Here is a 24,217-nt window from a genome sequence, read left to right on the forward strand (position 1 = left end):
AGCACAAAGCAAACCAGTGAGATTGTTGTGCTTGCTTTATCATGTATGCGTCCTGAGGTCCTTGGCCATCACCTTCAGGCTCAAGCTCCTGATGTAGACCCCTGAGCCTGTGATAAGTACGTTCTTGGTCACAGAGACGGCAGACACATTGGCAGAGTTGCTGTCACTTACAGCTTCCCCTCTTGTTCCTCCAAGGTGCACATGTATGAGCACTAACCAAACATTGCTCTTCTCAGGTTGTGCTATTTAAATAAAGGAGTTGATGGAAGTTAGTAACAATCATATACTGTTAGTGGTAGACGATACCTCAGAGACCAGCCCACTGGTTTTATGGATGAGGACTCTGAGTCCCCGCACCTCTCCCGTGCTAACAAACTGTGCTGCCTCTGTGGAGGGGTCACGACTTACACGAATTTACATAGAGAGCACTTTGTCAATTAATTAACAGATATTTATTGTCCTTCTGTTACACGCAAAGCAATATATGTTAAAAACTCCAACCAGAAAGTTTCCACAATGACTGCCATATCCTAAAAGTGCCATTTTCTTAATGAGGTGTTTTGGAATTCCCTAGGGAAACTATGTACACATATAGTTATTTATCTAGTTATAAGTATTAAAATATGTATGCAGATACTTCAGAAAGTTCGTGGAAAAATAAAAGATAGAATGGCTCTTTCCATAAACTTTTTGAGGACCCCTTGTATATATGAGTATAAATAGATACACAAATTTATCTCAGTGCCTTTCCTGTCTGGGACCTGGAGCTGTCCAGCAACATTGTCTGTTGAGATTTTGGCCAGGAACAGGAAGGACACCCACGAGGTGCCTGAACAGCCCAAATGGGTGACAGAATATTCACGTTCTGCACATGCAGAGAGGCCCCCAGGCTCTCCCTCAGAGCCTGTTTACACTAAACACAGCTCTAACAGACCTGGCTGCACTGATTCCAAGCAGGGAGTAGAAGCAGCAACTGGGAGGGGAGCCAAAAGGGGACTGACACCACTCTGACAAGGAGAGATGAGAGAAAAACCCCCCAAACAGGCAAAGAACAAAAGCACTGGAGCACAAAGCCATTTTGCTTGAAGAAAGCCAGCTCTGCCCATCTGAGTGGTTCTGAGAGTCAAAGTGTTATTATAGGAGAAGATTGCGATTTTAGATCATGGGATGGCCCCTGATCATTAAGTCAAAGTTAAGTAATATTTGTAATAGATCCACTATTAGAAGAGTATGCAGTTTAGAAAGATTTGCATCCATAGTGGCTCAGATGAAGAATGTTTTGGTGTTTAAGCAAGTAAAACCATGAGGAAGCTGAGAAAACTCAGGTAAAATGGCTTTTCTGCCCAGGAGTCTACAGAGAGGAGATGTATTCTCATCACCCCATATTCTGCCCTGCCTTTCAAACCTGCAACAAGAGAGGGCCTGTTTCCCAAACAGAACATTTCCCATATATGAATGATCACATAAAGGTGAAGGTGCTTTGTAAACCATGAAAGCAGGTTAACGGTATCAGATATTTCTATTGGTTTTCCTTTATATCAGGGCTGATGTCATTGCGCTCACAGATTTTAAATTTTGCTTTTACACACAAGGGAGAACCTTCTCTGAGCCTCACTGTCTGTCACGGGAGGCCTGAAAATTTCAGGTCACTTGTATCACTCCCTGTGGCCCCTAAAGGATCAGGCGTCATGCTAAGGGGTAGGTTTCTCACCACACTTAGACTTGAAGGGAAGAAGCCATCCAGAGCCCACCCTCCCCTCCCCTCCCCCAGACACTACAACCAACAAGCACTAATAGTAACTGCAAGAAACTGTAATATGTCTTGTCCTTAACCTCCCTGCAACACCCACAACTATTTGCTGGGTAGGAAATGGTCATTTTCATTCAGACCATGTTACCGCTGAGGCTCACACCGCCCCCCACCCTTCCCATCTGTGATTCTTCTTTGCTGCCCTGACCTTCTTATGTTTTGTCCCCACCAACCACGTCAACCATCTTACTAACCAGACTATAAATTATAAATGGCCTAGGACAAGCAAACACGCAGGGCAAGTGCTACATTCCAGTGGAATTTCGGTTGCAAACAAGTGCATTTGCTGCCACCGGTGCAGACAGTATTGGGGCATTGTCAAGTCGTGTATGTTCTCAGCTCGTTTGCCGCCAGCCCACACCTGTGCAGTCAGCTGGATAGCGTGCTGATGCTCACAACCTTTGTAAAATAGACATTTCAGTGCAATAACTAGGATAAATTTTCTTTTTATGTTGCACACAGTGTTGAAATATGCCAAGTGCTGCTTGCCCATGCTTTTTATTTTATTTGAAATGACCAATGTGTGTCTGAAAAAAAAATTTTGCACACATTTTCTAGTAACATTACTGTAAATAGCATGCGTACATTGAAAGGAAATTGTATTCCTTAAATCATAGGCACTGATAGACTATTATGAAACACATTTGCAGGATCACTAATAATGACATTTATCCATGAAAAACTTCAGAATATGTCAGTGGGAAAGTCTGTAGTAAATAAGTGTCTGCCCCAAAGTTTAAGGACTCAGCATTCTTCATTTGAGGGAGCTAGGTTTAAGAACGCATTGAAATATACATGTAACTGCTCTTTGTTTTTCAGCATGCACATCTCTGAAAGCCAACAAGAATTCTTCAGAATGCTGGATGAAAAAATTGAAAAGGTAGGAAGGGGAATAAATTAACTACATGTTTCAAGGGAAATACACAAAGTGCTTCATGTGTTCCGGTAACAGGATTCTTACTTCTATGTCTATTCTTATTTCTGTTTTTGTAAGGAGTCCCATAGAGAGTTAAAACAAAAGCCACCCTCATCCGCCACCCGCTCCCCCCCCCAAAAAGTGTGCAATGTTCAATGTATGATAGAGCCTCCCAGGATCCTGCCCCCTCACTCACTAAAGTGTGTAAAGTCAGAGAGAGACTAATAAGCAGCCTGTGCCTAGACACAGCGTTATATCACTGCGGATCATTTTGCACCTGATGCAGTGCTGTAACCAGACTGCAAGGAGGCCCTTAATACTGCCAGAATCTGAGTGCCTCCTGTATGACTGACACTGCTCTGAGTTCTTTACAGTCATCTTATACCTATTTCAAGTAGTACCTACCTCAGGGTAATGGCTGTGAGACAGATATTACCTCCATTTTACAGACAGGGAAACTGAGGCTCAGAATGGTTACGTAACTTACCCAGATTTGCAAGACTAGAAGTGGTCAAGTTGGAATTCCAGCCCAGGTCTGTCAAACTCCAAGGCAGTCTCCAGGTTGCTTCTCTGGTAGTATATGGATTTACGTTGACAGCTGATCTGTGTGGAAGTTGAACCCATGGTTTTGATCTCAGAATGCCATGTGCAAATCAACTGAATGAAGTATGGAATATGATAATAATTAAGGGCTTATATACTTGCAGAATTTAAATTCATTACTGCAAAGGAGTGAATTTTAAATGTTAAAGTTACAAATATGAGTATTTATATATTATAAATTACAATTTCTTTATTCTAAAGAAGAGTAAAATCCTAAATCCAGAACAGAGCAAACTATGGTTAAGGTATCACAGGCTAATTTTATCTTTGAAATCTTTTCAGTTTTAATTTTTATTTCTTTTTAACTTTTTGTGGCTCTTTTTTATCTGAGCATTTCTTCATGAATTCTAAGGTATAATATATATATATATATATATATATATATATATATATATCACTCAATGGAAGATAATGAACAAGGTCTTAAATTTGTCAATATCTCAGCAGCAGACCCCACTTTGAGGTGGACCCCCCTGAAAGAATAATTATATAATCTTCTAGTGCACCATTAGAAGACCAGCATGTGAAAAATAAACATGGGTAATGAATTTAAATGATTGTTTAATCTATAGTGTTCCCTGTCTGTGTATAAATAAATACTTATTTAACATGTAATGATTTTTTTTTTCAGTGAAATTTTGGCTTATGAATGACTTTTTAGATTGAAAATGTCATCTTGGAGCAGTTGCCAAGTTTCACATGTTGATTCAAAAGCTATTCAACTTGTTGATAACATTTTGTTTGAGTAAAGAGAAGCATAAAAAGAAATATTTTCTTCCTGCTGTAGTGGTGAAGAACTTTTCTTTCTCTATTTGGATTTTATTTCCTCCTTTAGCTTTTTGGCTTTAAAAAGATCTGCTTAGTAATTAGAGGTGGACTATAAGAATGAAACCTGAATTTTAAGTTATCTTTTTAAACAACATTCACAAACCCTGACAAGCATTTAAGATGATCCAATCTCTTTCCAGTGTGTTTCTGTAAATGAAATTCTACCTCCCTTTACACAACACTGAAGTTCATTTCCCCGGGCTGAAATCTTATTTTCCCTTTTCCTTTTGCATCCAGGGTGTAGAATATGATGAGTCTAATGCTACAAAAACAAAGTTGATAACTTGCTCATTTATGGGACAGAACCTTCCCTTGACAAAGGAGCACTGAACAGTGTTCTCACTACTGAATACACTTATATTCAAAGAAGAGTTGTTATATCATCTGACACCTACGCAGTTGTAGATTTCTGTGGGGAATTTTCTGTCCTCCCTGAGCCATGCTTTCCTGTTCATCCTTTGTTACCTAAAGTTCATCCTTCAGCATATTTTGAATATACCATCCTATGTATCATCTAAACATAAAGCCTCCAAAAATTAAAATGCTTCTTCTTAACATATGTGTTTGCTTAATGTAATCTTCACCATAGCTTATATAACCAAAATTGAAAGTTGGATTCTTCCAAATTGTTTTCCTGGGCTTTTACCATTGCTAAATATTTCTTTGGTCCAGGCTAGCACGAGAACAACTGTAAATGTAACTCAGATATATTCTTTAGGTTTTATAGGGTTGATTTCAAATTTAAAAAAAAAAAAAAAGATTAAACTCACCTAGAGCTTCATGCTGAAAGATTGAGTCATGTTAGGAGGCTTTGAGTTTTGCGATTTCATCTCTCCCAGAAATGCTCAGGAATTCCTTTTTTCTTTCTTAAATTGACAAGAAGCAAAATCGACAACCTGTGGAGATGTAAACCTGCCCTTCCTTGACTCATCCTTTGCATTTATTGAATATCTGTAGGGCATGGTTTTAATTTGGCTTCTAACTCTCCCTTCTGGACACCAAAAGAAATTTCTGGTCTGTCTCTCTCAAGATAAAAGTGCCATTAGTGTACTACTATTAAACGTTCAATATTTATAGTAAAACTTAATTAGGACTTATTTTGGACTACTCTAATTTAGAGATTGTCACGATTCAGAGCGGTGGTTTACCTTTGCACCACAGTTGGACAAGCAGTTTCCTAAGAAGTTCATGGTGACACTACCCACTCCCCCCACAAAAAAAAAGCAAGTTGTAAAAATGCAATTAAAAAAAATGATTCAGCACCTACTGAGTACCAGGCATTATGCTAGTTACTCAGGAAACAAAAATAGATAGGAAATGTGGGATACAAAATAAATAGGAAGTAGTCCCTTGCCTTGGCAAGTTCAATTCTAAAAGTGATTCGTTTAAAATGTAATTATTTTACTGAGCGGAGTTCTTCATTCATCACCAACCTCCCCACCTCTATCCCCTGCTGTCACTGAGAGTCAGGCGCCCTAAGTTGGGCCTGGTGTTGAAACTTCAGGTCCTTTAAGCAGTGCTGAGCGTACTTAGCAGTATTTCACTGTGCTGGCACATAGAGGCTGTGACACCATGCTGCATCTGAAGATGACCCAGTGAGAGATGTTGTCAGGAGAGCAAGGAAAGGTCAGAGAAGCTTTATAATCTCTGTTTTACTTTTGCTTTTCATTTTGGAAAGTAAAAATACTACAAACCAATTGGACCTCATTTATTTTTGGAAAGTAAAAATACTATGAACCAATTGGAGCTCATTTATTTTTACCTCATTATTTTCTACTCTGATATTTCTGTTATTCCATTGGAATCTGAACTAATTGTTGTCCCTGACAATTCACAGGCTCATAGAACCTTATTTGAAGTGTTGGCACCTGAGTAAATTTGCAGCTTCAACAAAATGACAGTTTGCTGCAGAGTAAGATAGTGATTTTCAAACTCTAGTCTTTCACCATATAGAGAGAAGAAAAAAGGTAAATTAAAACATGGCCCATGGAGGAGTTTTTGAATATAGTACCCAAAACAGGTAACATGAGATCTTAACATATATACTTTCTTCTCTACACAGTCTACTTGTAAGAAGCAGAAAAAGTAAATATATAAATTTTTTGAGTATTTCAATAGTAGTACCTTCTACAGGCAAAAACAGGGATTTATATTTTGCTTTATAAGGATGTTAAGAACGCTGCTGATGACAAGGAGTCTTTTGTCCTCTCAGAGAGAACCCTGAATATTAAATAATGTCTCAGTACGACACCATGTGTTCTGGTTAGTTATTCTGATGCAAATCTTCTTGAACTTTGCTGGGTCTTGGGTATCTTTTTGGAACCTTCTAAAAGTTCTAAAGACTTTCCCTATAAAAATGTGCATAATATCATATACACAAAACGTTTAAGTATAATTTCAGAGTCTTATGACTCCATGGAGACTGTTCATGGGCCCCAAGCAATGAATGTGGGTTTGTTTATGATGCATTTCATTGATGCGCTTCCCTCAGATTCGGGGCTCAGCTGCACCCATGAGCACTAGCTAGCGACCTCGTCTATAACACACCTTCAACTTTAACGGGGATTAGGAAATTGTGTGCAGATGACTCCACAAAAACCCGTTCTCCTTTCTTTCTTACTTCCCTTTCTCCTTCTCCTCCTTAAAAATAGTCCACTGTGCCCCTAAGGGTGAGCCATCAGCTTGCCTACTGTTTCTTGCATATTCCTGTGTGATTTTGAGACTCGGCTCTGTTGATGGAAATTATTCAATGTGACATTTTGAGGAAATGTCTGAGAAAGAGCAGTATGTGGATTTAAAATCAGCCAGTTTTAAAAGATCTTTACCTGTAGACGTCTACATCTGTTGAATAATCATTTACATTTAGAAAATATTTGGGTTCCTGAAGTGGCCTGATTCCTTTGGCCCCAGAACTAATCTAGTTGGTGAAAAAGATCATGGTAAGTCTACATTTATAAATTTATTTCAAGGGCTCTTTCTCTTAATATTACATCAGATCGGTCTGACCCATGTTAGGATTCACTGTGTGAGATCAGAAGGTGTTTTTTTCTATCTGATACAGAGAGTGACTTACGTGTAGTTATGAACTGTGAGACTGGGTTCTACAAATAAATGATTCCTGTAGCAGACTATTTAACCTCAGAGTTGCTATACAACCAAATATGATATTGGGCAGATGTGGCTGATGGGATGGTTTTTACTTCCTGATGGTGTGTTCGAAGGCCTCCTCAGTGCCTGCTAGTGATGAGAACACTTGGGACTGTTGTATCACATCCTAAAGTTTACATGGCCTGCCCCATGTGTGCAGAGCAAGTCATGGTGTATCCCTCTCACCCTACAGGTTGTCACCTTCAGTAACAACCAAAGCTTTCAGCTCTGAGAAAGATGTTCTTGCTAACGTGTGTATTTTGGAAGTGGGCTGGGATGCCTTTATTCCATGAAACAATTTCTTGTTCCATGGTAAACATATTATGGTCTTGTTTTTGCTAATAACCAAACCCTTCTCTGTGTCCCCTTTCCCTTCATCCCCTTCCTTTGCCTTCTCTCCCTCCTGTGTGTACCTTTCCTTATCTGTCAGCCAAGTTAAAGCTATAATTACACAGGATGGATTAACAGGTACAAAACTGTGCTACCTACCCTAAGTGAATCATTGTGCATTATACACGTGTATTGAAACAGCACTCTGTACCCCACAAATACATACAAGTAAATGTTAAAATTTTTCAACAAATTACAAAGGGCAAGGATGTGACTCAGTCCTGTCTTGTTTTTATCCTTATGGCATAGCTTTATGCAGATGACTTCTTAACCATCATGATGATGACACTGGTGAGGGGACCACGGGTGACATAAGAGCATACTCTGGGCATTAAGGATCCTAGCATTCCCAGCCCACTAATAATAACAGGGGATGCAGGCAAGGACAGTGAATCAGGCAACAACCCTGGAAGAAATGCAACACACTCAGCTTCTGCTCACTTGGTTTTTTCTGGAAGGCTGGGTTTTCAGAGAATTCTTGGCATTCTATCAGCCTGGTTCTTTAGAGAGCAACACGAGGAGGGGACTTCAGGTTCCAGGACAATGTAGTCATGCATTTGAATGAAAACCATCCCTCTTCTATGAGTAAGGTGTGGCCAACAATGCTCTGCATTCAGTAGCAATGTGGGGCACAATCAGAGAGTAGTGTCATTTTGCCATGGGTGCAGGTACCTGGGCAAGGGAAGGTAACCCAAGGTACCACGCAGAGCAGCAGAGCCAGGGATGTTGGTGTGTCTCATTCCCTTGACTCTCTCCCATTCAGCCTGTCCTTTCCTTTCCTCCTCTTCAACCATCCATTTCCCTTCCTCCCTGTGGCCTTTCCACTTTTGGGGTTTAGCAGCCAGGGGCTGCCCTACAGACAGCACTCTGGGATAGAGAGCACTGGTGATACTGGTAACTACTGCTTTATAAAGAATACCTAAAAGGACTCAAACCATTATACTGGCAGCTCCCTAAGGGTAAGAATTTGGGTCTCATTTCTCTTGGTTTCCCCAGAACCTAGCACAGGGCCTGGGACAGAACAAATGCTTGAGGAACTTGTTGAATGAGTGATTGGTGCAGGTAAGTCCACTGGGCTTCAAACAGAAGCAAAAGCCTACAAAGTCACGAGATGTGATCGGGAAAACTCCTATAGTAGAGGGCTCAGCATGATGGGAGGTGCTTTTAACAACTTGTAGAAGCAGAGTGGGTATGTAGCTGATTCAGTGCCAGGAAACTGGATTGATAGAGATCTAGGGAAGAGATCACAGTGCAAGAGAAAGAGCCTGTGCTTCAAACCTGAGCCAAATCCAAGGACTGGCTCCATAGTAGCTGCGTGACCCCAGGTTAAATGCTTAAACTCTCTGATCCTGTTTTCTCACCAATAAATTTAGAAGATAATTCAAACTTGTCTGGGAAATTGAAGAAAGTATGTGTAGAGTATCTAGCAGAGCATTTGCTATGTTGGACGTGTTCTGTAATTGGTAGCTTTTGTTTTAGTTGAAGTTGCCTGTATCCACATCATCAATGGCCATTTATACAGGAAGGATTTGCGGGGGCTAAGACTGAAACTGAAATGCAGAACTTATCAGCTTGGATCTTGCTTGAGCAAGTGCCTTCCTGTGGCACAAGTGTCTCCTTGTAGATAGGACACTTTCCAGCACATTGATCCGCCTCCCACCTATGTGGTATGCACATGTTCAGGAGTTAGATTCCTGTGAACATTTATAGAGCCATTAAATAACCTGTGCTCGCTTTTGAGCTGTGATTACAGAATGAGTCAGTGAGTCAGCAGCATGGGTACAGCTGAATGCCTATATATATTTTTCTTGTTTGGTGGTTTCATTTTGTTTTAGTTCTTGGGTTTTTGTTTGTTTGTTTGTTTTGAAAACCTGCTCTTATAAGCCTTTAAAAAATATTCATTAACACCAGCCTCAAAATGCTTGTAATAACAACAAAAACTAAGGAAAGAGGACCTCTAACAAAATCATAGAAATGGTCAGATTGACTTCTTTGATTTATTTAATAAGATTAACTTGAACATGTTCTCTAGACCCAGAAATTAGCCAGGCCACGGGAGGTGCATAATGAGGAATTAGAAAACAGGACCCTTGCCTTTAGGGAGCTTCTAATCTAGAAGCCTAACATTTTGCATTGGAAGGAACTTTAGAGAGTATTTTACCCAATTGACTCCCAACTTTTTCATCTCCCACTAAACAGGTCTCTCCCTGGGAAAGAATGAGAGATGCCCATTTATATCAGTTGGGAAAGAATTAAGTCCATCAAATAGCCTGGAAATCTTCCACAAAGAATTTCACAAAAATTTATAGTGTACCTGTTTATCATTATAAGAAATCAGTCACGGAAGAAGATATAACAACCACAATTATTTGAAGTTGATACGACAAGCAAACAGAAAGGACACTGTTGGGGGGGGGGGAGGGAGAAGGGAGGGAGGTTTTGGTGATGGGGAGCAATAATCAGCCACAATGTATATCGACAAAATAAAATTAAAAAAATAAAAAAAAAAGAAATCAGTCACAACAGAGAAAAAATTTATAAGATAATGTTACATGAAAAAAAATGTGTCTATCATAGGATTGAAACTATATACAAATGATGTGTGTGGACAGAGATGCAAGTGGGACTTACAAACTCTGATTTATTGGGGAGAAAGGGTTGTAGGTGAATTTTGAAATTTAATTTAAATTTTGATTGTTTTCTTGTTTGTAAAATAAGAACAACTTTATAAAATGAGCTCTTAGGAAGAGGGCAAAACCCTTGAACAGTGTTGGCCTCTGAAGCCACTGATGGTAATTCTATTCTCTGGGACAGGGGCAGGCAAATCTAGATAAGAATGGTTTTTACATGTTTCAATGGTTGGGGGGAGGGGAGAAGATTTTGTGACATGTGAAATGTTACATGAAATTCAAATTTCAGTGTCCACAAATAACTTTTTATTGGAGCTCAGCCATGTTCATTTGTTTACATTTACCTCTGGCTGCTTTCACACTTGCTCCAGCAGAGTTGAGTTGCAGCAGAGACCATGTGAGACACAAAGCCTAAAACATTTACTATCTGGCCCTTCCCAGAAGTTTGCCAACCCCTGCTCTTGGACCTCAGTTTACTGTGGCCCAGAACACATCCCACATTCTCTATCCCTGCATTTCTTTCTCCTCTCTCCTGCCCGCCTCCTTGTGGGGAGGAGCACCATTGAAGTCACCCGTGTGCCAGCGTCACATAAAGCTTGAGAAATATGTGCCTTAAGTCTTCTAAAATATCCTCCTTACTGCTGGTAGAATGTGGACTCAGGTATAATAAACACTTCATGGGGGTTCAAAGCTGTTTAGTTAATACTTATTCTCTCTTGGAAATGAAAAGACCAGCGTACTGAGACTGTTGTCACGGCTGTTATTATCACAGTGATCATTCCTATATATGGTCAAAGAAACCGTCAGAGGCTGTCACACTCCACTGCTCATTACAAACGAGACCTTTTTCCAACTGAAATAATAACGTGTGAGTCTAATTAGAATAAAGCTCATTAGAGATGGAGACAGCCATTAATGCCTCGATTGATTTTTCTAATGAAGTAAGCTGGGGGAGGAGACTTTAATAGCACAGCTAATTATTTTTGCTTTTCTTCAGCGTTTCTTTGGCATTTAAAACTGTGCATATAAATTGTTGTTGGGCTGTAAACGAAAATGCTGCTGAAAAGCACTCCATGATTAAAGAGGCTCTGACACTTCCAGCCCTAAAGAAGGGGCTGAAGCCGTCTGTTTCCAGCCCTGCAGCCCTGCGGGGAGTGGGTTTAGACCCAGCAGCCCCTGGGGATGTCCTTCATTCCACTCTTCCAGCCTCGTCCTGTGTTGGTTCTGGATTCTTGCTATTTATTCATAGATGCTCAAGCTGTGGAATGGGGTTCTCCTGCCCCTGTATTCCTGGTTCATGGACAGAGCTTAAATTTCCAGGTTCTCATAGAAACTTAAATCTGATGTTGCTTCTGGATAGTGATACACGGAGGAAAAGGTTGGGAGGAAAGGTGTTAGATGAGCAGAGAAGGGGTATTCGTATTAAATGTATACACAAAGTACAGATGGCACAATTGTGCTTCATTATCCAGATGCTCTTTGCCACCCAGAAAGCAGTTAAGTCCCACAGTACAGAGTAAAGGCTGTCAGGGAGGGATAGCAGTAAGTCAAGAAACTGAAACTCAGGAAGCCCACAGTTAGCAAAGGAGAGGACGAAGAGGGGTCACGTGAAGGAAGCAGGTAAGAGATAGGAGAACCAAAGTAGTGCACAGGCCAGGCACCCACAGAGCTTCCCAGTGTCACCCAGACAGCTAAAGGAGAGGAGGATGAACTCTTTGCTTGGTCATTCAGTCAGTCAACAAACAAGAGCCTGCTTCATGACAAGTATAACAATTCACACTTCCAGACAGAAATAAGCCTCATTGAAACAAACTTCTGCCATGAGCCTTCATTACAGAACTTCCTGTGTGCTCTCTCTAAACGTGAGACCTTGACTGGAACATTTAGTTATCTGACTCCGTTGCTGTACCTGTGAGGTCCTTTAACTCAGAACTCTGTGATGACAGCACAAGGCTGAATTTAAGATGTCTGAACATTATGGAAAGAGAGCTGGGCACGATTCCATGTGTGGTCTAAATAAATAAAGGCATAAAGGATGGACCGTGGGATTTTAATATCAGCTTCTGTTCTCCCTCTAGCAGTCCTGATGCCCCTCCCCTAAGTCCCAGGCTGTTCTTGTGACGGGGCCTGTGTCCCAGTCTCTGCTGATACTTTTGCTCAAAATTTATCAGTTGTATTGTTCAAAAGGGCTGCTGCTTCTAGCATGATCTGCAAAGTGTTGACAGCTTCCTTCACTTAGTAAAGTACCAGGGCACTTGCTGTATAACACTGCTCAATGGCCTCCATCCTGTCACCCAGCCACCTCCCCAAAGCCAGAGTGTTCATGACCCTTGTGATGTGGGCCACACAAGGATTCCTTTAGGAATCAAAAAGACAAAGATGAATAAGAAACATTTCCTGTTCCCTTGCCTATAGTCACTGGACAGTGTGGTGGTATGATGGAAGGACCACTGAGAAGGGGAAAAGACTAATTCTCCCTAGAGCAACATTTCTGCTTAAAGATGTGATATAGGAGCCAGATCATAAAGACTAAGCCGCCCAGTGGGGAAGGCTGGGGAGGGGGCTATGAAGGAAGAGAGCAGTAAATGTGAAAATACTGTGGTGTCCAGGGAAGACCTGCCGTTTGGGACACAGTGGGAGCTTGGTTCTGTTGGGTTTTTATGTGTTTGTTTGGTAGAGAGTGCATGAGCCATTCTTGAGTAACCATTTTCTCTTTGGGATATTAGATTGATGTTTTTTCTCATGCCTAATAGAAATGCTGCAAGGTAAATATTTGTACATGTGTCTTTAACAACTTTATTGAGGTGTAATGTACATACTACGAACATTTACCAGTGTTACCAGTTTACTTTAATTTGTAATTGTATTTTAATAACTCGTGACTCTGAGGATTTGATTCTGCGGGTTAAGTTTATGTTCATGCCCTTTGAATTTTCGTTAAATGGAATGTGTTCATTCAATAAACTTGAGGCATGTCGGAGGAACAGTTTCTTTATTTGAAGTCACACTTTGAGCTGTTCCTCATTAAACTAGCAGAATTTAAAATTAGGATAATGCCCTTTTCTTTGCTATTCCTTAATATCTCTAATTCTTAGCCTACATTGTTTAACAAATGAAAAAAAGCCTTACCCATGAGCCTTAGAAATGTATATCCTGAGTTGACATAAACTTATTCAAAATAACTGAAGGGACATGGAAGGTTATACATAGAATAGGGCATGATCAGAAAATTTTTGGTGGGCAAAAGCTCTTTGGGATTTTTTGAGTCCATCCCAATATGGCCCTGTGGTTCTTTCAGACAACCAGTCCTTGTCAGCATCATTAGGAGTTTTCATTCTTCTAGCTTGCTGGGGCCTCGTGGGGATCTTGCTGTCTGTAGCTCTCAGTGTGTCCTTTGCACAAGGGTGGAATTGTCACTAACAGTCCCCAATTCTAATTGCATTAAGTGTCTTTACAACGACTTTCATTTTGGCCCCTCCACGGGGGAAGGGCACACTTCAGCTAAGGGGGTTGCTATGCATCTCCCAAACCCAGCTCACTCCCACTTCCTGCCTTCTGACAGCTGAAGGTTTTAAGGTTCCCTTTTTAGCACAGTTCTTTAAAAATTTAAATGAGACATGAAGTCATGTTTCAGAAGCAAGCTCCCTGTCCTGCCCAGTAGGGCCAGTGTGCAGATGGGGCCTCCCAATAGTAATTCTCTCAGGTCCCCTTTCTTAGAACTGCACTGAATGGCCAGCCATATGGTAGCTCTTACTTCCCATGTGTTTTCATTTCATAGTTTTTTGTTACCAAAATATTTGGTCCTCAGAGCTGCTAACAGGTGATAATAACAAAAATGAAGCTGATTTGAATTTAAATTTTGTTATCAAGTCACCACAGTCATAACAAAAAAAGGCAAGGACCAGCCCTTGGGTTGGTCTCTCTGAGATTGCCCCAGAGGTAACAGGGCTGCACTCTTACCCTGCAGGATTCATATGAATAGCAAATGAAGTAATATCTGCAGAGCAACAAATGCAGTTTTCTTCCTCCTTCTCATAGTAATTATAATAATTACAGAGGAGCAAATGCTTGGGAAGTGAAAGTTGCAGAGTCTTGTGTGTACACAGAGGGTTTACATAGATTTGTCACTCAAAAGGTGGGGTGGGGGAGACTTTCTTGAGATAGCAATAAAATTGGAGGGTCTGAAGTGTTGCATAACCCTGTAACTCACAGAGTTGGAGATGCTGCTTTACCAGTGACTATGCCAGTTCTTGTGTGTGTGTGCGCATGCATGCGTGCGTGCGTGCGTGCGTGCGTGCGTGTGTGTGTGTGTATCTGTCATTGCTTCCCAGTTCTTCCTCATGGATGAGTTGCCCTCTAAATCCCATATTCACTGGCTGAGTCTTTGCTTTGATTTGTGGCCTCATTTAGATGTAAGAAGGGAAGGGACTCTGGTTTCTACCCTAGAAGCTTTATTTGTGTACATGGAGTTCTGGCCTGTCTGGGGTATGAGGCTGAGGTAGGAGGAAGGGTTCCCTATGCCAGTCAGATCACAGCTTATAACCACAGTCTTCACTCACCTGACAGCCACAAGAAAGCAGGTCCCTATTCCCCTGTCAGGGGACTGAACAAACACAGGGTTTACAATAACAACAATTACAATAATAGTAGTAGTAGTAGTGATAGTAATAATAGCAGCAGCTAACATTTATTGACTACCTGCCAGACACTCTGTTTTTCCCATTTAATCCTGATCACAACCCTGTGGGACAGAGACCATCATTACCCTCAGGAAACCAAAGCCAGGTAATTTGCCCAATGTCAAACAGCAGTGGATATATACATATATACACTGAAAGTGTCCTATTTCCTTTCCTAATAAAATCTCCGTGAAACTCCACGAGCCCTGCCTTCCGTCTCCACCTGAATGCCAGCATTCAATTGCAGGTCTGCTGCCAAGAGCCTTGTGAGTTGAGGATACTGGAGAGTGTCGTTTGATATTTATAGCATCGTGTTGATAGGTTTGTATGTGTCCTATTTCCCACATTGGAAAATAAACTCCCAATGGTCAGAGACCTGGAGGTATCCTTCCTAGCTCTCCAATAGGTGACTCAGAGTGTGTCTCCTGAGTGGCCTGTCTGCTTGGCAGTGTCACCAGGGAGGCTGTTTATGGAGGATGCTAAGTAGTCCTCTCTTCTCAGGAATATTGTTTCTCTGCCCAGAAGAAGTTTTTACGCAGCAACTAAAATAAGCCTGAAGATGACACTGGTCACTGCGAGTAGCAGGGATGGGAGTTAGCAATCTGATGATAGAGGAAACCAAAGCATGCCAAGTCGTGAGTCATGCTAAGACAACAAGCAATCTGGGGCCATTTAGCATGGGAATAGATGACGCCTCCTGCTTCCACCAGCCTGGAAACTTCACTGTTAGCAGAATTTTTTTATTTATCAAACACATATGTGTGTGTACACATCATACATAAAATTATGTGCCCGGCACTATTTAATCATGTTATTACTGTTAACACAATCTTCAGTAGCCCGTAAAGTAGGTACTGTGGTTATCTTCAGTTTACAGATGAGGAAGCCTAGACACAGGGAGGTAACTTGTTCAGGATCCCAGGGCTAGAAAGTCACAGAGCCAGGATTAGCACTCAGCCACATGGTACAATTATTCATTATGATGACGCTTAAATATTAGGAAAATGTGGAATATTTCCAATACACAGATAATATGCCAAAAAATCGTGTAATACATTTGATTATTATTGTCTTTAAGTATCAGTACTTTTAGAAATGTTTCAGTTATTTAGAAAATTCTGTTTTTAAAAGAACATTTCCCCCAAAATTAGACGTGTAGTATGTGTTTAAAAAGAAAAAGTCAAAGGATGCAAATAATAATAATAATAATACCTGACTTTGTACAAAGCCCTGATCTAGAACATTGTGATGCAGGCAGGATAGGTGCTTTTGTCCTGTGCTATCTGTGACACATTACAGACCAAGAAAGAAAACTGTGTGTTTTTGGCCAAGACAACCCAGCTAGGTCAGATGTGGAGCCTAAAGCCCAGTCCCAACAATGTCTTCATAGAGTATATGAGAGTACTTAAGAAAGTTCATGGAAAAATAGAATTGTGAGATAAAACAAATCTTTCCATGAACTTTTTGAAGTATCCTTGTATAGCCTAGTGGAGAGAGGATAAAATATGTTCAAAAGTAACCATTGTATATAGTCCCTCATCTTTCAAGTAACTTGTTAGCAAATGAATTAAAAGTATCTTTACCTTTCTTATGCATACCACACATACCAAGCATGGTCCTAGACATGTTATATGTGTTCCATGAATCCTCACTTGTTTTTTTAATCCATTTTAGAGAAATTACAACTAAGGCATCCCTGGATTATACAGTCTCCCTCTTTAAAATTTTAAGTTCCAAGCATGTGGATGTAGCTGTAGAATGTTGACAACTGAAAGTGACCGGTTCATTCTTCCTGATGAAGATCTGGTCTCATGATAGGGTTGTCCATTTGGTAATTTCTTGGTGAAAGGCTGAGTCTTGTATACGCCTGTTGGTAGTATAAATTCTTACAAATATAAAGTAAGAGGTTATTTGGGGCTTGGTAAAACTCGTATGCCTTGAGGTATATATGGCTTATAAATCAGCCAATGTGTTTATGATCAACCTACCTTGTGTCCACTAATCATGGATACAGCCTGGATTCTGCTGCAAAGAGACATACAAGGGTACTTCAAAAAGTTCATGGAGATTTGTGTTATCTTTCGATTTTATTTTCCACAAACTTTTTGAAGTGCCCTCATATACTGAGAGGAAATTAACTACAAGTAACTGTTTCAGGCTGTGATTTGAATTTCTCATTCACACATTGTTCTTTTTTCTTTTTTCCTCCAAGGGTCGGGATTATTGTTCGGAAGAAGAGGATATCACATAGCACCAATTCTGCCACTCAAACCAGGAGCTCCTACTGTGTAAATAGGTTACACCCCAGTTGAAATCTTTGCAAAGGTCGGTTCTCTTCAATGAACAACACTATAGCAAAAGAAGATCGTTCCATATCGTATGCCCCATTAAATTACAGTGTTTCTTAATGAACTTGCAAAGGAATATTGCTAAAAACAAAACAAACAAAAAACTGTTACCGAACTTTCTCTGTTGCTGCTAGTTAAAACTTGTTGCAACTTTTCACTACTCTTGTGTCCAGGTATGCAGCAAAATTCTGCAGTTTCACTTTAAACATACTGTTGGTTTTACAGAGGCTCTCCAACCTATTTTGTATAAGATGAGGTCGTGGTGAACTCAGATATCAAACTTCTACTCTAGGCGGTTCCGCTTCTAACACAAGCATCTCCTGCCCTCTTTCCTTCCTCCCCGTCTCTCCCGAGCGGTCCAGAGACGGACTGAGCCTTGCTTCTCACTGGCAATGCTGAGCTTTGGAGATGGGATGATTGCTATGGCAAGCCTTGTTTCTCTGCTCAGAAAAAGTAGAGAAGCTGTTATCAATTAAAAGCATGTTGTGACATGACTCCTGGAAGTGACATAGGCGTGAGCAGCAGGTTGTTTCATTTAATAGGTATCTTAATCAAGGATTAAGCTTGCAACATTGGCTTTGCTCAGATGCAGATGGAAGTGTGATCACAATCATTTTGAATCCCTCTTCCTCACTTTTTTTTCTAAAAAAAAATAAACATTTTACTGTTTTTATGTATCCTTGTCTTCTCCCATTCATCCAGCTCAGTGTTTTAAGATGATCCTGGGTGCAGAAGTTGAACCCTCCTTTGCAGTGACACTGATAATTAGCCTAAATGGCTCCCTGTCCTTTCATCAATAATCTACCAAGCATTACCAGGGCTATAAGTGGTCAGAAGAGATGAGGGGACATCCCATGAATTTTTAGGAGGGCCTGAAACCACCCTGTTACCTTTCATTTTGTCAGCAAATAAGCCATCCTATTTCATAATTCTCCCCCTTCAAAATGCTACACAAGCCTTGCCACTTCCCTTTTTTCTCTTAGGTCCAGCACTGGATAATACAGTGAAAAGTGTTTGCCTGCTCGAAAACGTAGTACATTTACACTGGTGATGATATTTGGAGATACGAAAGCCAAAAGCCCCTGGCAGTGGTGGGAATGTTGACTGTGTATTCAGTAGAGTTTATTTTTCCATACTATATGAAGAGAGTGAGCTCTTCTCAAATACAGAAGTAATATTTTTAACAAATATTGTCAAAGTAGATAGCAATCAAAAGGAGAAAATAACTTTTGTATTTTTTTAACACGTTTGATAGATTTGATGAGGGTTCCCTTTGTTACTTTCGGGGGAGGGCACCCTATTAAATGTGATGCCAGCAGTCTAGGTTTGTGTTAGTCCCCCCAAAATGCAGAAGTAGCACTGTATGTTTCTCTCTTTTGGGGTTGTGAATTTGGGGGGCCTAGATATCAGCTTCATTGCCACCCTCTGAAGGTGGGTAGTTAAGATGTTCAGGGTAGTCAAGAGATCACCTGCCACAGAATAGAATAAAGAGTTGAATTCGTTCTTGCTGAGAAGAGGAGCCTTGACTTTAAAATCCATCCACGTAATTGATGGCACCATGGATGCGCTAATGGTGAGATTCCTCCTTTCCTTTTAGACCTGGGAAAAGCAAGCATGAGAGGAAGGAAACTTAGTCGAGTGCTATAGAAAATGGACTCACATATTAGCAACTAAATCCCTTAATTCTTTCAGCCAGCAGCAGCTATTTTGGGGAGCAGCTGTGGTTGTTACATAAATAGAGTTGCAGCCAAAATTTGAGGCTTTTTATCCTGCTTCAAGGAGAAAAATGCAGGGAGAGTCAAGTCATCTAGGGTTTTAAGTTCCCTCCTCTTGGATGGTTTTTGGCCAAGTGACTAAAATAGCATTCCACAACTGTAAATGACTGCTCAGCCCCACCTCAGACTTGTTCACTGGGGACTCTGCTTACAGTTACATGGGTGACCTTTTCCAGGGTTTCTTGTTCTTATCAGACAAGAACAAAGCAAATGCTAAACGTCTTTCATCTGACTCCCCTCCCAGTGTCTCCAACAGTGTCTTCCCGGAAAGTCACCATCCCTTACCCAAAGCTGAAACATGCTCGTGTCATTTTCCTCACAGTTACCTTGAACATTTTGACACGTTACACATGTTCACAGAACCAAAGCATTTCTTGGGAACCTGACTTTCAAGTGTTAATAAAACCGGAAGTGGTGTTCCCATGAACCAGTGGCTTTTCACCTGGAGCGCTGTCTCCTTGCTTAACACTGGATCATCTTTGATGTGAAAAAGTGATGTCATCTTCAGACACATTCGGTACCTCTTGAAATAGATCCGAGAAACGGGGTGGTTGAGCAGGTTGGCCTAAATTGCTTGTTTCTGTTGGCAACACCCAGAACTCTGTTTTCCATTTGTTGGTTTTAATCATAAAATCGTCAAGTGATTTGTGTTGGTACTTCATTTTTTTATACCTTCTGAAAGGATCTAAAGCAAAAATATTTTGCCTTTTCTTCCCTGTATGTCTGAACATTGAGCAGGTTGTCTCAGATACAATGAAAAGAATAATCCAATGTACATGCCGATGCATTCTGCTAGTTGTTGTGTCTGGAGGACTCAGGGAGATGGAAGGAGGGAGGGATAGAAGTGGCCTGGTGGATGGAGCTACAAGAATAATGTGAAATGACTGAAAAGCATTTAGAAGAGAGGGTTGATAGGCTGGCTGTGTGCTGGCTGCAACTGGAAATCCAGCTGCCTAGTGGCCAGTGAGTGGGGCAGGACTGTCAACGAGATTTACAGCTGGATTACACACACCTTATGTACTCCAAGTTGTACAGTTGTAAAAGTTCAGCAGTGTGTGCGCAGCTTTCTTTTGGTTGGCGGAGATTCAGGATCATGGAGTACTGCCCTCATAATTGAATATGTGTTTGTTACTGGCAGAGAACCTTAAAAGAGGCTTTTACCCTGGTGATGCCTCCTCGCCCCAGGCTTGAGCAGTGAGCATAGTGTGGTGTGAAGGTCTATTTAGGGACAAAGCAGGAACAAAGTCCAGAGAGGAGAAAACTAGGTCAGCCCTCAGAAGCAGCATAGCCTGCTGAGAGGCAGGTCTCTCCCCGTCTGCAGTGCCCATGATCTGAGACTGGGATCTGATGATTCAAATCAGAAATGACCTGACCCAGGAGGAGCCTTGGTTCTGCAGTGCTCTGCACTGGCACCAGCCTCCTCCACCCTGTAGGCCGGAGGGCACCTCTGTGTCAGGGGCTCCCCCAGGCATCAGAAGCAGCCAGCCCAGCAGCAGGACGGCCGCCCAGAGCAGGCCCCAGGATGACAGAGCCCACTTCTTGGTCCCCTTTGATGCCTTCCCACTTTGAGTTACAACTTTGTCCTCCTCCCACCATCACCACTTCTTTCTCTTCGGGCTGGACTCTCCTACACACCTGCTGAAAACAGGTTTACTTCTTAAGAATTTTACCTCAGTAGTCTGCAAGGCAGGTTAACATATTGATTACAAGTCCTGCTTAGACACTGGGCAGGAATTTAAAAGAGTGTTCCATCTCCACTGGTCTTTTTAGAAAAGAAACTTGGTCAAATATGTTGGGTTTTACAGGAAGAAAAATGATCAAATTCTTAATTCAGGACAATTCTGACTCTGAATACTGGACTCCAGGACTCTAGTATGAAAGACAAAATAATAAATAATAATAAACCTTCCACCTCCCATAAAAAAAAAAGGATTAGATTGCACTCTATAATTTTACATAAAATCTGCCTTGTGCTTTCCCCCCCGGAAGACATTCTCAGAGCTTTATTTCCTTGTACTTCTCAGGAATTGGTCTTTTTGTTAAGTTGCTTAAAACCCCAGTATAAAAATAAGGCACGGTCGAGGGGTGGGAATGTGTATTTAAGAATATAATGAAAAGGCAGCTCAAAGCAGGAACTTTGGCTTCAAATGTCACGGGTGGATTACTGGACCCTGGTGTGCCTGTGTAAAGCTAGGTGAGGCGATCGGCTCTCACACTGCAAATGTGCCTGCAATAAACCTTTTGGAATTTCATGAATGAGGTCTATGAATTGCCTTCTGCCAGTGAATGGATTTGTTTTTCCAAGGGGGGAAAAATGTCCTTGACTTCAGCAGTCGCCTCTTTGCATATCTCTGGAAAAGGGTCAGAAAGCTGTGGTACAAAATGAGGATTGTGGGTGAATATATTTACCTTTGTGGCAAACTTTGGGACCCACTATCTATGCCATGTTTTTCAGGAGACTCTTGCACCTTATCTGGGATCTAATCTAATCATGGGCGGAGAGGAAAAGGAACCAGTATGTATTATGTATACTCAGTCGGTGCCGGACACTGTGCTAGGCATTTTATAATTGTGTTGTGTAATCCTCACAAAAATCCTGTGAAGTGGCTCTATCACCCCCATGTTCTAAATACCACTATCTACAGTGTAGAATGCATCTATCCACCATAAATGCCCATGCTGAAAGAGGAAAAGATGTCATTTAAGTATTCTCCAAACTTTTTTATTGCTATGCCCTTCGCAACACTGTGAAAACAATCCTTTGGGGGCATCTGCCTTCCACAATCTCTCTTTGGCTTACCACCAGCTTGGTTTCCTCATGAGGAGTGTTTTACTTAGCCTTCCTGCATCTAATGAGCTGCACAAAACCAGGAGAGGCTCCTGGCTAACAGGAGGACTTCAGTGTCCAGAAGGACAAGGCTTTGGGAATTTAGGCCCATGTCTTTCCCCCTGGAATCCTTTCAGCATTTGGAAAAGGAACCTGATATTTCTGCAGTTAGATACCAGATGCAACCAGAACAGGCTTTTGAGTGCCGTGATTTCTTTCCTGAGTTCTCACAGCTTGTTCTTTTATCACAGACTGCATCTTTTTAGGTTAAAAGCCTTAACCTTCAGAGAGTTTTGGGAGAATCTGATCTCCAATGGTGGGAGAAGACAGTTCCTGAACCACTGACCTGTACTGAAACCCTTTCCTGTGGGCTAGGGTTTGATGTCTCTTTTTTGATATTTGGACAGGACATCTATATCTTCCAGGCTAGTTTAAGCACTGAAACTAGATGTGAATCTCTTCCAAGACCATAGATGCTTTAGATAGTCATGTAATGACTTGGACAGTCATTTAAATGACTTGTTTCGAAGTCAGAAGAGCCCAAGACCCCCCGCCCCCCCCCCAAGTTCCTCTCCTGGCTTCTTAAAGCACATCCTCTAAAGAAGATAACTCATGTCTCCATGGCAACTGTTAAAGGTGCTGCCTAGAGGGGACCCACCCCTACCCTCATTTATTTAACCTGAAAGAATCAAAAGAAATTCCTTGCGTTAAGGGGGTGCCATGTCCAGTTTTCCTTTGAGATCTGTCCCCAAGATCCTGCTTCTTTCTAACGTGGCAGCTGTCAAATTCCTTTAAGATGATGTGGGAAATGATTCTTACCTCTTGCAAGCCAGAGAAATGGCTTTAATTCAGGAAGATTCACCCCTAAGCCAAAGGAGTGAATCTGTTATTGTCTGCCCTGTCCATCCTGAATTCTCCCTTCTTCTCTTCCCAGGGGTTATTTTTAGCTCAAGGCTTTGAACTTGATTGAACAAGACTTAGAGGCAGTAAAAAGAACACCATAAACTTAGCCAGAACTGCCTTAGGGTTTCTGAGGTTGAAAATAACTCTAGAACCTTAGGGGGCCATTTGGCATAGACCCAGAAGTGAGAGAACAGCCCCTGATTTCCTGGCATTTCACTCCAGACCTTCAGGGACTGTTTTCTCTTGACAGGCAAGTGAGCAAGGCAAGTTTTGCAATAGATTTCAAGCCAGCTTTTCAGTTCAAAGCAAGATACAAATTCATAAAAATTATTATCTCTTTTACTGGAGCAGAACCAGGCAGAAGCCTTATTAAGGATCTAAATTTGGATCCATTTTCTTAACACACACACATGTAAAGATCCATGGATAAGAAAATATAAATACTTATCATTGAAATAATTCTCACAAAGAAATGGTTAAAAAATATAAATACTTTGTCATTGAAATACTTCAAGAAAGAGCTGTATTTTGCCTTTCTGCAATCTCTAAGATAATGTCTAGGGAAGCATTAGTGTAACTCTAATAATACCAAAATGGCAAAAACTAGTGATCACTCATGATACTTAAGAGTTAGACTCAAATGAGAGGATCAAGGTCTGCTGGTGGTCTCACTTCGTGTTCCCCCTGTACCAGGATGTCCTGCCACTCTGTTAGACTCATCTGGGCCTCTAGCCTGGGTATTGTGGCTGGCATCCTTTCCCAGCCTGAGGTGCATAAAGGACAAATCCTAAAGGATGTGTACCAGGTCCAGCCGCACACAACCCCAGCATTTCTCACACACTCCCCACTCAGCCATGTGGCCTTGACAGTGGCATTTCAGCAGCTCCACTGGAAAACTCTGACACCAGTGTGTGGAGCTGTGTTCGCTTCCTCTAGGTGTTCCAGGTGTAGCATGTTTAGCATGGCCTTTCCCTGTCTAGAGGACTCATTCAGACAACAGATTATTTATGGAGCAGCTGGTACACTCCAGGCACTGAGCTAATTGCCAGCAATGCACAATTGAACAAACACAGCTCCAACCCTCAAGGAGCCTGTTGTTTGTGGGAGAGCTGGCACAGAAGTGCCACTGTAGGGAAATGTACTGGGTGCTATGGGAGCATCTTGCAGAGGCAGCCAGGCCAGCTTTGGTAGTCGGGGGCTTCCTGAAAGAGGTGACATCAAAGCCCAGGTTTGTCTCCTGAGGGAGGGCATTGCAAAGGGCTGGGAGGACAGCATGGGACTCGCCCAAAGGAGAGACTGTGTGGCCGCCCAGGGCCTGCATGCAGCAAGGAGGCTGCAGCCCAGCACTGAGGAGGAAGGAG

The 24,217-nt window shown here is 41.5% G+C and overlaps 1 protein-coding gene across 3 annotated transcripts in view; it reads left to right on the plus strand.

Annotated features, from left to right (window-relative positions):
• The window catches only part of C8H1orf21 (chromosome 8 C1orf21 homolog), a 223,953-nt gene extending 205,925 nt beyond the window's left edge, over positions 1–18,028 (plus strand). For all 3 annotated transcript variants that reach the window (XM_063104089.1, XM_063104090.1, XM_063104091.1), the window contains 2 exons: positions 2,630–2,690; positions 17,216–18,028. In XM_063104089.1, the coding sequence (XP_062960159.1) occupies positions 2,630–2,690; positions 17,216–17,254 (100 nt within the window). In that variant the 3' untranslated portion in view covers positions 17,255–18,028. The remainder of the gene's footprint in view (positions 1–2,629; positions 2,691–17,215) is intronic.
• The last annotated feature ends 6,189 nt before the right edge of the window (positions 18,029–24,217 follow it).

The sequence above is a fragment of the Cynocephalus volans genome, chromosome 8 (genome assembly GCF_027409185.1).
Source record: "Cynocephalus volans isolate mCynVol1 chromosome 8, mCynVol1.pri, whole genome shotgun sequence".
Taxonomy (NCBI): Eukaryota; Metazoa; Chordata; class Mammalia; order Dermoptera; family Cynocephalidae; genus Cynocephalus; species Cynocephalus volans.